Here is a 15,845-nt window from a genome sequence, read left to right as displayed (position 1 = left end):
TAGAAAATGCAATGAAAGAAGTTCAAATAGGAGTTTTAGAGCAATGATTTAAATGAGATTAAGTGTTCAGAAATATGTTTCCGTCAACACATTTTTTAAAATCATTATATATATATATATATATATATATATATATATATATATATATATATATATTATAAATGTGAACATAATTCCCTAATACAAAAATATCACAAATATATTTCTGATGCACATAATTTTTTCTTGTAATAAATAAATACAATAGAAATCCACAAATGTATGTGTTTAAAATATTTCAAAATTTCATCAGAAACATATTTGGATTTTGTTTCGTACATGTATAAACCTTTGAACCTGCTTATCAAGGAGTTATTTTAAGAATTATCAATATGAAATCTCCCCCATTTTTTACCAATCATATGAGTGTTACAGAATAGTATGTGGAAAAAAGAATCAGGAAAATGTAATTTTATAGTATATCAAACAAAATCGGAAAGTCATGAAATAGTATGTTGGAAAAAAAGTCGTAAAAAGATCATAGTACATGTCATTAAAACGTCATACTATACTTATAATACTTATAATAATGAAAAATTCATAAAAAATTCATAAAAAGTCACAGTATAGTATGTGACAAATACAGCAGTATATAATGGCAAAAAGTCATTAAAAAGACATAATATATGTCAGTAAAAGTCATAAAAATAGTCATAGTATAGTCTTGTGTGTCAAATATAGTTATAAATATGGAATATAATATAATATAATATAAAAAGTCATAGTATATTATTTTGAAAAGAAAATGTAAAAGTCAAAGTTTGGTATGTAAACAGTCATAAAAAAGTCATTGTATATTATATCAAAGAACTCATAGTCTAGTATGTCCAATAAATGTCCAAAAAAGTCACACTATAGAATATTGAAAAATAAATATTTACAAAGGAAAAGTATAGTATGTTGAAAAGGCCATAGTATATTATTTCGAAAAAGTCATTAAAAAGTTATAGTGTAGTGTGTCAAATATAGTCATAAATATCTAATTGAATAGGAGTCAAAAAAGTCATAGGTCAGTGTGTCAAAAAAGTAATGAAAAATCATTGTATAATCTGTCTAAAAACGTCACACTATAGTATATCGAAAAAAAAAAGTCGTAAAAAAATACAAATATAGTATGTTTAAAATGATTCATGAAAATCATAATGTGTTGAATAAAGTCATTAAAAAGACATTGTATACTGTGTCGAATATAAGTACTGGAAAAGTAATTAAAAAATCCCATAGTATAGTTTTTTGAAAAAAGTCATACTTAAAAATAGTCTTATGTCCTTTTCAATAGTTTGGGGGGGGGGGGGGGGGTGTTGGACATTGCTAAAATCAAGTTTCTGATGAGCTGCTGTTTGAATTGGTTTGAATGAACATCATAAGAGGAGGGGGGAGGGAATCGGAAGAAGACTGGGAGCAACCGTGGCTTTTTCAATCAGAGGATCGGCGGTTCGATTCCCGGCTCCGCTAGTCGCATGTCGATGTATCCTTGAGCAAGACACTCAACCCCAAAAATTGCTCCCATAGCTGTGCTATTACGGTGTGATAGAATCTGAATTGTAAGTCGCTTTGGATAAAAGCATCTGCTAAATGACTGTAATGTAATGTAATGATTTCTTATCTATAAATCTAAACCATGCGTGTCAATTGTTTGTGTACCATACCCACCATGTGTTCCACAGGTTAAAGGTGAAGGCACCCAACCATTTCATCTATTTATACACTGGATGATGTCATCAGTGATGTCATTTAGCCTCTCCCACTTTCATAACCCGTGAACAGTTTGTTGTGGGAGGCATCATTGCACTCAATGAAGAGTTCCTGTTTCATTGGTGTGGGTTATCCCACATCTGTCAGTACGCACGGGAAAGTGCGAGGAACCGTTCATCGCTTCTTGAACCTTTAATTGTGATCGATTCAGCAGTGTCAGTCATCCTTGCACTTTGCCAGGGCTTCTAATTCCTGTGATGGAATTTACTGTCTATTTTTCCAGTGTTGGTTATTTACCTTTTTATTATAGCGCTATCCCTCATGGTGTGAACTGGCTCCTTCACAGAAGCTGTCTAGAACCATTATTTCGGTGCTTTCTATTCTGCTACTTGAATAGTTAACACATTGCATCTCTTAAAGGTGACTGCAGAAAGGCTTGAACGTGAAATGAAAATCACAAACTTGTTGAATGGTTCAATATAATAAGCACATGCTTATTGTGTCTTCAGATGTCCTCAAAAGCTTACAACATACAAACAGTTTCCAGTTAATACAGGCTAAAGGATAGCTATCTCTTTCAAAAGAGTCTGGATGCACATTAACATAGAGAGGCAAAACAGTTCATATCACTACGGCACATTCATAGTGCCATGCATTATTATTTAAATGCCATCATTTCTTCCTCTGTTTGATGAAAAGTGTGTGTGTGTTGGTGGTGGAGGTTGGGGGCTAGCGTCAAATCAAAATTGTCACTTGTGACTCCTGAATCCCGTTGTGAGACATACGGTACATACATATTTCCAACCTCCGTGTCTCTTACGTCTCTTTTACACAACCATACACACACACACACGTTTTCAATTTGCCTACGTTGTTGAACACAACAAGTGGAGGGAGAACCCTTGTCCTTAACTACAACATGATGAATACCTTCTCTTTGTGCTGAAAAGATCTACTCTGTTTGCCTTTTAAGCAAAGTCAACATGGAACAGTACTTGATTAAATCTCAATAGCACTGGTATTTGAGTCAAGGACCTTGATAAAAATATGCAATGTTACTCTAAAATATGTAATTCAATTTGCTTGCAACTAAACAACTAAATGAAAAGTGGACTAAAGTATCCATCAGAACTATATGCAAATTATCTTCTGCTAGGTATTTTATAATTAACATATAAGATGTTGTCATAATGATGATCACATTTGTTTCTGTTGCATAAATATGTTGTCGATTCATGCATGGTGTCAAATTTGTGTCATATTTTGCCAGTCATATACAAATCGACTTTGATTATTATGTGTTCAGGTTGTGTGTTAGATCAGGTTAGGTCCTATTATGCACTTGTTGCTGCTCTTTACCTACCACACAGTCTAAAATACCATTCATATTTCACACTTTGTGACAGTTTCCCAGCTGTGTGATCGATCTGTTATGTTCAGAGAGACTATTGAATGTGATTGACACATACAAGAGGACAGCCTGTCATTTATTTGCAGGTATGATGTAGGTTTAATGGAAAATCTTACCAGTAGGCCAAACATTTATTTTTTAAGAGAAATCCTCTGCAATCTTTTTAATTAAAATCTGCCTTCAGGCGACTAGTTAGATACAAACAGAAAAAGCCTTGGTGCATACCAGTATGGGGTAAAACATTCCCTCCATGGTCAAAATAAAAATGAATTTGATTGAGTCCTCTTCAAATAATAATTCCACAAATAAGTTATCTTGACATATTCAAATGGGTTCTTTTGGTACTACATTTTTGTACACATAAAGCACTTATAATACCATCCCAGTTGATTTTGAAAATCCAAGTGTGTAAAGACGGGGCTTGAGACAACGACAGACATGAGTTATCCATCAAGATTATTTTAGTTTTTAATATTCTTTTTCATTTTCTTAAAAACAAATCTCTTCAGCACCAATAAACTATCCAGTTGCAGGTTGTAGGACGTCTTTGTGTAATTAGGATGTGATAGTCCTGAATGAGCATTTACAAGGACTGCAGTCTGGGAAATTAATTAACTTTAATGATTAGACAGCAGTATGCCGATTGATGGGTGGAGTCACGAGAGCATACAACCATATGTACTTCTGCAATCATGATGGAATAGTTGCCTGAAATAAATGTAATGGTGTTCCATTAGCTTCCATGGTCTGTCATTTTGTATTTGAAAACACTAAAAAGGACATTAAAACCCGTTCCAAAGCACTAATACTCTAAGCAGTCGTCCAAAAGGTTTGTTCACTATTCTTCATCAGGAACTAAACACCATCAGCGAGGTCACATCTGCCACTGCCAGTGTATGTTCCACTCTGAGCATCTAACACCTAATAACCATTAATTACAAATTAAGCAAACCACATTTCACTGAGCAAATGGGAAGCATATAGTTTATCTCTCTAACCACAGGCCAGTATTGAAGAGACTTCAAATTGGTCTCTGAATGCTTATCTAGCTGAAGGGTGAAGTGCAACATCTTATCTGAGAAACATTAGTACACATATTTTCAAGCACCAAATTGTTTGCCTCTGAGCAATCAGGAGGGGAAAAAAGCCATAGCAGTAATCTTTTGTGTGGCAAAAATGTGATCTAATGTAATGAATGAAGAATAATTTGCCAAAAGCAAGATTTGAAGTGTGTCTGTGTCTGGTTGGGTTCAAGGTGGATGCACACGTCCATTTAAAACCCTAAAACACAATTGAAAAAGCCATTTTTTTTAATCTTATCCAGGCACTGTGCGAAAGTAAACAGTAGAATCCTATTTGACAAGGCAAAATGGGAAAGAACAAAAAAAATCAGGTGCCGGAGGTTATCTCTTGGGAGAAGAGAAATTAAATCAAAGCCATGACTAGCCATTTCTCAACCAACTCATACAAGGACAAGAGCAAACATTATTAGTAATTGCTTTTTTATTTGATCTTTTCATCTTTTTTTCAGATTGATCACAATGAACACAGCCTTTAGACGATAGCAGTTGAAATAATCCATACAAATGAATGTCTCTGGTCTTTAAACCAGTTGCCCATTGTAGCATGGAGCCCTATGCTATGAGTGTGGGCTTGGGGGGTGAGGGGACGACACTGACAAACATTGGGTGCTTGTTTTAACTAACCAAAATGACATGTTGATTCTATATGTGTAAAGCAGTGGCTGTCTGTGTGCACCTGCATCACTCAGAGACCAGAGGCGGATAGCCACATTCAGCAAGGCCCTGTCCTAATCACTTGGTAAAATCAACAGTCTCAAGTGGGCAAAAATAACCAACTCTAGATTTGAGTAATGCACTGCAAACAGTGTATGATGCCAACAGTGTGTAATTAGACAATAATGAGAGGCCTTGCATTATGCTCAATCTCCAACTATGTGTTGACATGTTAGACAGCAAATAGCCTGAGAGAGGGGCCATGGCTTTAAAGAATACCTTCCATCCACTGGAACCAGCTCATTTCCTGCCCACAGTTTGCGAGGGTAGACAGCAGCTAGGCCAGGGGATCTCCATTCAAGGGGACAGCACTTTAAATGTGCCTGAAGTGTGACAGTGGCTGTTTGTGGCAGCCAGACTGAGCAAAAGACACAGTCCTGGGGTGACCGCTGCACTTTGTTTTAATTAATGGCCAAATAAGCCATGGCAATATCATTTCTGTGTGAGTTGGAATTGAATCTACAGTACATGTGTAACAGAATTTAAATAAGAAAAGAATCGTGTAGTCAAACAATAAGGGGCATGAAAGCGCATCAAGCACAAACACACACACACACACACAGTAGAGAATGCTTGATCCAGCATGAAGACTAAGCGCAATGAGATAAAAAAGAAAATAAACCATGAAGAAAAGTGTGTAAGTGTCACATTTGTTTGGGTAGTGTTTTGACCTCTCTTTCAGCCTTCACATTACCTTTAAGGGGCTATGCATTTAAATGAAAGGCAGTGTGCTGCTGAAGTGCCCAAGTGTTTGTGTGCATGTGCGTGTGCATGTGCACACATATAACAGCTTTGAAAAGCACATTTAAACTGATTGTATGACGTGAATGTCAGTCTTCCTTGATTTATCCAGATATTTGAGAGAGATAATAAAAAAAAAGTCGAATTCAAAAATTACCATAAATATTTTACTCCTCTGTCAATTGTTCCAAAGCCCTCTCTAAAAACAGCCTCTGCCATCTCCCAGGAAAAGAGCAAGGGTAAACCGAAACCAAATGCTTTGCAGACGGAAGAGAAGAGAAAAGCTAACAGTTGGCTTTGCTCCCTTAGAGGCGAGAAAGCAAACAGCAAAAGTAAGCAAATGAATAGTGAAATGAAAAAAAGATGGCAAGTAGGCAAAAGATACAGAAGAATGGCAGAATGACAGGAGAATGTCCAAACATGTATCTCGATTAAGAAAAAGAAGCGAGAACAGAAATACCAAAATACTCAGATGTGACATGTCTGCAAGATAGAATGCGTTCTATCTGCCGTCAGGATTCCAACTCAGCTCAGAAACACTGTACGATAAACACACCAGGGCCATATGAATGCTAGTCACTGTTCCCTCTCATGGCTGCATCTAACCATAGATTTGGTGATTGTAGTCATATTTTCCAAAACACATCTAGTCTAATAGCCTACTGTTCTGCTTTTTTTTTTTTTACTATCAGAGTATATTAGAAAAAGCACCTCCCTTATTTCAGAGAGTGGCCGAAATGTGCCAAAATTTTCAAAAATAAATGTCTGTATCATTTCTTTTAAGAAAGCCTGAATGTGAAGACACTTGGTTGTATAAACCGTGTACCTAAACAGCTAAGACATCAAATCCAAAGTAACTTTTGATTTTCAGATGTCAAGTTTCTCTGCAAAATATGAGAATTCTAACATGTATCGAGAAGGAAGGAGTACATACATAAACAACACAGACTACTGAAAAAGAACCTCTTTTAGTCCTTAATAGAAAATGCACATTCTGGTGGACCAGGGCTTTATAAGCAGTCACAAGCTCCACAGATACAACAAGCTCTCCGCAGAGACAGTAAGGCAGTTTTATGATCACCAAGGAAACCACTCCACTTTCAATATGGCAGGTTTCTTTTTTGGAAAAAAAAAAAGTAAAAACATATGGGACACAAGAGATACGCACACTAGTTATTGTTAAAGAAAATAGCTGCCCTGTAAAAATCTGCTCAGTAAAAATATTCAAACTGTTATGTTGCGTTTGTTGCTTTTTGTTGTTGGTTTGAATTGTATTCTAAATCAGCTGGCTCATTAAGCTTCAACAGTTATTGTATTCGATCCAGCTGGACCTTCGGGTAAAAAGAGGCGACATCTCAAAAGCACTGAAGCCAGCCTGCAAAGACGCAGAATAGAGAGGAAAAGAAACACCAACAGAAACCCAAACGAAAGCAAACTCACAGAGTTCGACAGCTACTAAGGCAACGTTTGCCAAATACAATATAAGCCCATGTATATTGCAACACAACTATATATTAATTTAATAAAATACACAATATAGCTTTTGTACACATAACAATTTGGCTCAAATGCACAGAAATTGCAGTAAAATCAATAAAAATATGTCAGTTTTTTGATGTAAACACATCTAAATTGAATACATTTACACATATAATGATATTATGTATAGTGATAATGTGAAGGGACAATTTCTTGTTATTTATATTTTTGGATATTTGTCTTCAAAACAATGGCAGTGTCCTTTGCAGTTCTTTGAGTTAATACCCCCCACTTGACCTTAACTCAAGGACACTTTTTACTGAGATTCCTCATTTATTTTTTTTCTTATAAAATGTATAAATATGTAGTTAATATTTGGACACTATACATGAATTCATACATATAGTCATCTATATAATCATATAGATTTCATCTTTTCACAGTTCAGGAAAGAATGTCCCTATTTATACAACCTGTGATTGCCTTAAGGCAGAGTCACACACATGATAATTCACTGTACACAAGGGACAGAAAGCTGATGATGTCCATGTATAAGACAATTACACAGATGGCCAGTTGTGTGTAAGCATTAGTGTGTGTGTGTGTGTCTGTAGGGCCATCAGTGCATGTGAGTGTGTCAGCATGTGTATGAGCAAAGTGTAGTGCACATGTGTAAAATGTGTGTACAATTGGTGAATGCAACTACACCAGTCAGCAACATGAATGTTTAAATAGAGGCGTGAGACAGACACAGCTTACACGTGTGGCTACAAATGACAAGTGAAACATGGTTACACTGTTAATAATTCTCCTTCAGCGTAACAATTAAGCCCCTCCGTCTCCAAGTCCATAACCAATCCCTGCGAACGCACACCTGATTAACCAATCATGTTCATGTTCAGATACAGTATCCATCACATATTAAACACCTATATTTAAGTCAAGGGAGATAAGGTTGTTTTGTGTATTTAGGTCTTTCGTTGTCCAAAACGGATTCAAATTTGTTTCACTGTTTTCGCATCGATTGTCATGTCTGACCATAAATAGTCCTTTTTCATTCAGTTTCTATGGCCATCACACATAACAGAAATCCACCTACACACACTTAGATATGTAGGATTTCACGAGAGACCATGAACAACACACTTATGAGCTGGTGGGCACTTAGATAATAGCTTGCGAGGTGCCAGAGGCATAAGCCTCTGCAATTTGCTTAAGAATCCAAAACAAAAAGAGTCTATAAATTCAGCAGAATTCAGATGTTTGTCACCCAGTTCCTTTTTGTTGGTAGGGATCCCAGCACCAAACTGGTGCCAAATGACCGACATAATAAATGTTCCCATCGTCCATCCAAAGTTGGTATTTTTCAACAACAAATACAGTGAAAAGAGCTCCTAACAGAAGAGCCGTTTAACCTTTTTCATTTGTTTTGGTAACAGTTTTGGCATGAGAGTTTTTAGAATAGCATTATATTCCTCTCTCTACCTCCATAATTATTTTTTTGCAGTCCTTTGTGTCACTTCCTGAGTGTTCCAGTGGCCTCACTTCCTCTGCAGTCCTGCAATAGTTTGTCGATGTCTCTCACCACCTGGTCAGCGTCCATTCTATCACGGCTCGCGTCGGGCTCGACCTGCTCCAGAACACGCTCCATTTCCCCTGTGGCCTCTTGGCTGATCCGAGAGCGGGCCTCTGCGAGCACCTTGGCCACTGGGTCTGAGGGAGGCAAGGGTGGGTAGACCCCCTGGTCTCTGCTTTGTTTGGTTGGTGACAGGTACTGACCATCGGGAGGCCCGTAGTGGCCGGAGCAGGTGGCAGGAGGCGGTTTGCCTTCAGCTCCGTCAGCTGGGCTTTTGACTGAAGAGCAGGGAGACATGGTGGAGCAGCCCTTGGTAGGACTGCTGGAGGCTGAAGGTACCTCTTGCAGCAGTGGACTGAGGGCTCGTTTCGCCTTCAAGTAGGGCTTGACATTGGCGACCAGGATGGTGTGGTCACGCCTCTCTTTTCCAAATGTACAGAACGTCTTCTTGCCATTGGGGTTGACGGTCTCGTAGGTCTCTGTCTCAGGCACAGTCTCCATGCCCGCTGGCACGAACATATTGTTGCGGTAGTCAACACCTTCTGCCTGGTTTCCTCCAGCGGGGAACTGGGGCATCCAGCAGCGGTCAGAATGACCCAGTACCCGGCACTCCTCCGTACAATTCACACAGTCCTCATCTGCAGATAGACAGAAAGGGAGGGGATGGATGGAGAAGAAAGAGATATTTAGGTCAGCAGTGTAGAATAGGAAAGTGTAAAACCACACAGCGAGAGGGTAATACAATCATAGTGCCATGATGAAACTGAACTGTACAAAGAGTTGGAGCCCAAAGTTAAGCGGAGCCAAATCTAATGAAATGATATAAAAAGGGAAGAGCCAGCTAAGGATGTCTCATTCCAAACACACATGCAAATGCATACACATGTACACGCACGCACACATACACACACACACCTTTCCAATGGACTGGGGGACACCTGCTAGCATTTTTCAAAGCTCTGATCAAGGGGATGGCAGAGCATACAGAAGGGTTGGGGAGGGAGCGAGAGAAAAACAACAACAGTTGAGGTTTGGCAAAGGCATAGTGGCGTTATCATAAATTCATGTCAGTGGGCTTTGAAGACCTCCCTAGACAGAGAGCCTGTGCCAAATGGCTTGTGCTTCCTCCCCATGTGTTTGTGCCTGTTTATTTGTGTGCTCCTGTTGTTGTTGTGTGTGCATGCATGTGTGTATAAGTGTGTGTTTGTGTTCCCCTCTTTCATCTCTATTCAGAGAGATGCAAACTCTGGCTGATTATTGGAGTGTTCATGCCTGTGTCAAACCGATCCCAAACTTGGATTAAAAAATTATAATTTAAAAAAAAAAAGAGAGTCGCCCGTTTATTTTCTCCTCTTGGGCGTGAAGTGAAGAAAAGAGAAAAGAAAAGGAGCATCTGTTGTCCCACAAATGGAATTCTTCCATCGGCCAGGTGGGATGAAACCAAGAAAAGAAAACCAAGAGAGCCCAAATAGACGGGATTCTAACAGTTGGGACTATACTAATGAAATTGCAACTAGTTCCTTGTTTCTCATTCTCATCCACATATCAGAGAGCGTGTTTGGCTCTGCAGTGGCGTGTGAGCATTTCAGTATGAAGCCTTTACAAACCTCCATCAATCATTCCTTCAAGTTAAAAAAAAAGTGTAAACTCAACAAGGTACAGGCTAGACAAACCCAAGAATGAAAGAAAACAGCAGCATTCAACAATGTTTTTTAGTAAAATCCAAAGGTTGCTTGCACAGTCTTCTAAACAAATGCAGCAGCTCAGGCCAATTTGCCTATTGGTTCTGAGATATGCTATGCAGATATGCCAGTTTGTGAAGACAAACACTTGTTTGTTTGCTAGAATACACTCTTTGGAACATTAACTGAGAGAAAACTGAGGCAGCTTTCTTTGTTAAGAGGAATTACGCAAGTCTATTCATAGGAGCTTAAATCTGGCATTGTCGATTTTCGACAGTAATATTTGAGCTAAAACAAAGTCGTATGTTTCGCAATTGCATGTTTTGTAATGAACAGAAAACAGCTTGTCACCTTTCTTCTCCCCTGCTGGTAATAGTTTAAACCTAGCTTCCTCATGATGAATCTTTGTCCTCGTGTATTGAGTGTAAGACCAACACCACATTTTAAATCAGTCTAATTTGTCTTCCTGTAACAAGCCTGTTTGAAGCCTGAAACCAAAGTCAGTGGGTGAAATTGTGAGTGGTATATTAATGCAAGGATTGAGGAATGAGGCTACTCAAAGCTGTATCCTCCAACTAAATGTGAGAAGACAACGACACGACTGGACCTTTACAGTATGGCGGGTGTGCCGCTGTAACGACCACAAACGCGGGACTAATACAATCTTTCATTGATGCAAATAAGCGGGCAGAGTGGTCCGTGCTTGAGTGCACTTGGCTCGGCTGTCTTTGCTGTGCTGCGGGTCGGCAGCCCAGATTCCTGAGAGACTGCCCTCCTAAGCTGTAGAGATGAGCTTAACACTTCACAAATGTTTGAAGAAGCCACACAGCGCCGGCAAAAGAGAGCCTGACATTTCCTATGTCGAGGCAGTCATCTGAAGAGGAAATAAGGTGAGCTGGAAAAGCGGACGCCGAACCACTTTGAGATGGACTACATTTCAATCTGCACACACTCAGAAGCACATTTGCGTGTGTGTGCCTGTGTTTGCGCACAAGTGATTCGAGATTTGAGTGAGAAAGAACGAACATGTCAAAAGCACAAAGATCGATGATTGGGAAGGAAGCTTGTACATGAATAATGCAAACCTGAATACACTTTCCGACCAGAGCACGCCATAATCCATCACCAAGCCACAAAATATAGACCCTACGTGTAACCAAGCTTAACAGCTCGACAACCACCGCCCCTCACACACCCATCTCGCATGCATTCCAGACACACACAATTAACTTGGCCCCAACAATGTCTTCATGCTCTCAGAGGTGATTGTCCATTCACCGTGTGCATATTAAAGCATAAATAATCCATGCAGACATATTTCCCTCTATTTAGTCGGAGGAAACCTCTGATAGATTATTTATGTCTCTGCTGCACGTTCAACCTTGAGGCGTTCTCGTATCTACGGTTAACAATATGACATATGAGAGCAAGGGTGACATTCATCTCCCTCCGTCCCTCCCTTTCTCTTTCTCTCTCTCCCTCCCTGTCTTTCTTCACAATGGTTCCACCAGCTCTCCGGGACGGGCAACAGAAGCTTCCACCAAGGACACATTTGCCTGTGATAATTTGGCTACCAGGGACGGGGCTCAGTTGCTTTGCTGTCCAGTTTCCCTTTCAGCTCTGTGTATGGTCCAAGATAAATTACACCGATGGCTACACTCAAATATGCAATCACGGTCAATGATTTGATATGGAACAATGATGAAGCACACTAATAATCAGCTTTATTCATTATATCTGAATAAGCAATAAATCATTGAGAAAAATAATCATATTACCATATAAACTATTGTCAAATAAGCATTACTATTTCTCCATCAGCTAAGAACTGCTTATACTGCAAATCTATTTCATGTTTGATGTTGATATCCTTTTAGTAGAAGCCCTCAATTTATCATTGCATTATTTTTTTACGACATTATTGCTTCTCATTTTTCACGTGAAATTATTTGTTCGTACTTGTTGTAAAATCAAAACATCAAGATACCTTGAACCACAAGATATCCATCTGTGTTTACAACAGACACGCAGTATTTGTTTTTTATCTTTCAGTGGTCACTTTTCTTTTTTTTTGAAATCATGTTTGCGATCTTGGGCAGTGATATTATACGGCGAAAGAAAAAGTTCTGCTTAAATCTATTCTTCCAAACAAGGCTTGAAAAGGACAGCACATATTTTAAGCACATTGGCCCTGGACCAAATAGGAACAAATGTAAACAACAGGGTAAGATGCAATGATATGCAGCAAGAATTTTGAATTAATCCATACAAATTGTGATCAAAACATCCGAGGCAAGATTCTGCTTCATTTACAAGTCGAGTGTCACTGAAATTCTGACTGAATTGCCCGGTCAGGAGTTTGTATCGTTGAATTTCTATTGCAGACACTTGACCTGGACCCCTGATTAAAATCAGATATTTATTACACCTCTACTGACAACCAAAAAGTGTAATTAACTCCACACACTCTTTTGTACTTATAGATACTTCTTTTCAGCGAGCAACCCGAGATATCTTACCACCTCTCTGGCAGGGTTAATTGCCTTGCTTTAGGGCAGAATAGCAAGACTGGGTAACAATGAGTTAGATAGCATGGCTATGTAGCTGCCAGTTATCTTTACTGCTAAGAGCACATGAAACAGATATATAAAAGTAGTTACACTGCTCTAAGAAGTCTGTGCGAAATAGCAAAAGGACACACGGTTTCAAAGAAATCTTGACAGATCCAGAAAGTCCCTTAATACAGCAACATTGCAAAAAGAAGGACAAAAAGTAAATGATCTGGGTTCACCGTGTTATTTGTCAACATCAGATGCTGCCGCACCTCGTAACAGCACCCGGGGTGAGATAGACTAGTGAAAACTAAAGATAGATGAATGAAGGATTTGTTAATTACTTTCTGAACCAATGAGGTGCCTCATTAAAATGCAAAAAAAAAAAACAGCCCCGACATGTATCTCTTTTAAGTGACTATGACATTTTTAGAGGTAGTTCTTGCAGAATAAACTCTGCATAATTTGAATAAAGAATTTGAATAAAGAATTCCATTTCAAAGCAGAGTAGAGCATCTAACATGTAGTGTGAGATGGCTTTCCCAAGGCAAAGACTAAACAACAGAAAGCTACATCTATTGTGAATTTAAATTGTATCTGTAAGCATGACACCGGATGTGTATGTATGAGTTAATTTATGGAAATATATATAGTTTTTCTTTTGTTTAAAAAAAAAAGAAGGTCAGATTCACAATGTTGTCGTCTCCGCTTTCTCTTAGTTGAATGCCCTGATCTTTAGCACCTGGAGCAGTGAGCCTTTGTTATAGTTGGTTGATTTACAAGAACAGGAATCCCATGCAAGTGCAGATGCAAGAGAAAAATGCACAACACACACACACACACACACACACACACACACAGATACACACACTCAATATCCACTATCACAACTCCACTTGATATGAGTCAAAACCCAGCGTCCACTGTAAAATGTCAAGATGGAATGAGGTTGATATTAAAAAACTCCAATAACCCAAAGAGGTCAGGAATAAATGCTGAAAAAAACCCAAACACTTAATACAGTTAAACCCAGCAGACCACTACATTGTGTGTGCTGCTGTCATTTAGCTCATACTCATGTACAAACAGCCACATTTTTATTTCATCTCATATCATGAGTTATCAGTATCATGAAAAGCTCCCGCAGCCATCTCAACAAGATGCTTCTTTTACTGAGCCATAAAATGCCTCTCATCTCTTTCCACATTCTGAAAAAAAATGCCCCTCTGTTATCCTTCCAAAAAAAGGCTTTTACTAAATTAGCACTTAATTAACGAGGGCCACGGGCCACGTAGAATCACACACAGGTGGGAAAGAAGGCACGAGGCTCTCCCTCAACACATATTAATAGAAAGCAACTGGTCACCATTCCTTGAATCCCGAGTTGTTTTTTTTCCTCCTCTCCTAGATTGAATTTTTCAAACTTCCAGGGTGGAAGCTTTCAGTACAGTGCATGAAGGATGTGCACCTAAACCTGTAAGTGTAAAAATGTGCCTGTGTATCAGCGTGTGTCATAAAGCACGGTGTGATTTCCCTAAACACCCTTTTCTCCCCCCAGACGCCTGCCCCCCTGGCCCTGCATGCCCATCCCTCCTCGCTTTATTACCCAGCCCTGTGATTAATGTCCCTCTGTCACACACTGTGGTTCCTGTGGTGGGAGGGAGAGAGACACCAAGAGAGAGCTGTACACACAGGGTATTGCTAGCAAAGCAGCAGCAGCGAGCTGAACACACAAACCCCCGTAGTGTGGTAGAGTGTTCAGTAAGTTTAAAAAGAAGGTGCAGGAAAGCTATAAACACATAATAATAATGTATCACTCATCACAGTGGTGGTGATTCCTTTTACCATCATGCACACCTGGCCTATAAGAATGGGGAATGACCCAAGATAACGTGTCTGTGTGTGTGTACTTGTGTGTCGAGGTTGTGTTGTCGTGAATATCCCCCAACCCAGCCACGGTGGACAGGAGGAAAGGCAGCTGACGAATTGCGCAGAGCATCTGTGACAGACCATGACTGCACCTGTTCACCTGAGGGAGCTCACAGTGTGTGTTTGTGTGTGCATGCATGTGTGTGTTATTGTGTTTTTAATTTCCTCGCCTACTGCCATCTAGCCCAGCTGATCCATGCAACCCCCCCCCCCCCCCCCACAATCAGGGTAACTAAATATTTGAACTCCACAGACGAGAGAGTCTCCACTCTGACTGAGCCTAATGCCAAGTAAATATCTTATGGCTTCTCAGGTTGCCAGTCTTCAGGTGGGGGTAAACGGAGTGTGCGTTGGAAATTTCAGATTTTGTTTTCTAAGCAATAAGTTTAAGACGGGAGGGACACATTTTCCCGGTCGAAATACAAAAAAACAAATGTTATATTCTCTGTTAATGCATTTTACAGTTGCCGCTTTTTCGAATTTTTGAATAAAAGAGCTGCGGATTTATTATGAAACTCAATATTTATTCTGCTGTGAATTTAGTTTTACCTTGACACAGACCCAAAGAAATCAAAATGTTATATTTCTCATCAAGTCAGATATCGAGCGAGCTATTTTACAGGTCTTTCTCCTTGCGCAGCATTGCTGCGGTGAAATTGAGCACATTACTCTGGTGCATTGCTGAATCTGATATTGTTATGATTCTAGAGCAGAGCGGTGCGGGGAAAGCAGGTTGTTCTCTACAGTTGGCAAGTCTGTTTTGTCAACATTATTTCAAGAAATTACAATACAATAGTATTTCCATGAAAATGCTGTTTCGGTGTATTCACCATACTTTGCTGTGAGACCTGCAACTTATACTGGCCTACTGCTCGGCATGAAATCAGTAAACAGCAGTTACTGGTGCCCATGATGTGATATTAAAGGCTAATTTGGAGTAAAGTG

General features: G+C 39.2%; 1 protein-coding gene across 2 annotated transcripts in view; it reads right to left on the bottom strand.

Annotated features, from left to right (window-relative positions):
• Positions 1 to 4,630: 4,630 nt before the first annotated feature.
• Positions 4,631 to 15,845, bottom strand: part of pcdh17 (protocadherin 17) — a 55,771-nt gene continuing 44,556 nt past the window's right edge. For both annotated transcript variants that reach the window (XM_031846074.1, XM_031846073.1), the window contains exon 5: positions 4,631 to 9,375. In XM_031846074.1, the coding sequence (XP_031701934.1) occupies positions 8,678 to 9,375 (698 nt within the window). In that variant the 3' untranslated portion in view covers positions 4,631 to 8,677. The remainder of the gene's footprint in view (positions 9,376 to 15,845) is intronic.

This window comes from Anarrhichthys ocellatus, unplaced genomic scaffold (assembly GCF_004355925.1).
Source record: "Anarrhichthys ocellatus isolate YVR2014 unplaced genomic scaffold, GSC_Weel_1.0 scaffold6, whole genome shotgun sequence".
Taxonomy (NCBI): domain Eukaryota; kingdom Metazoa; phylum Chordata; class Actinopteri; order Perciformes; family Anarhichadidae; genus Anarrhichthys; species Anarrhichthys ocellatus.
The sequence above is the reverse complement of the archived record's forward strand: the minus strand, read 5'-3'. Positions and strand labels throughout refer to the sequence as shown.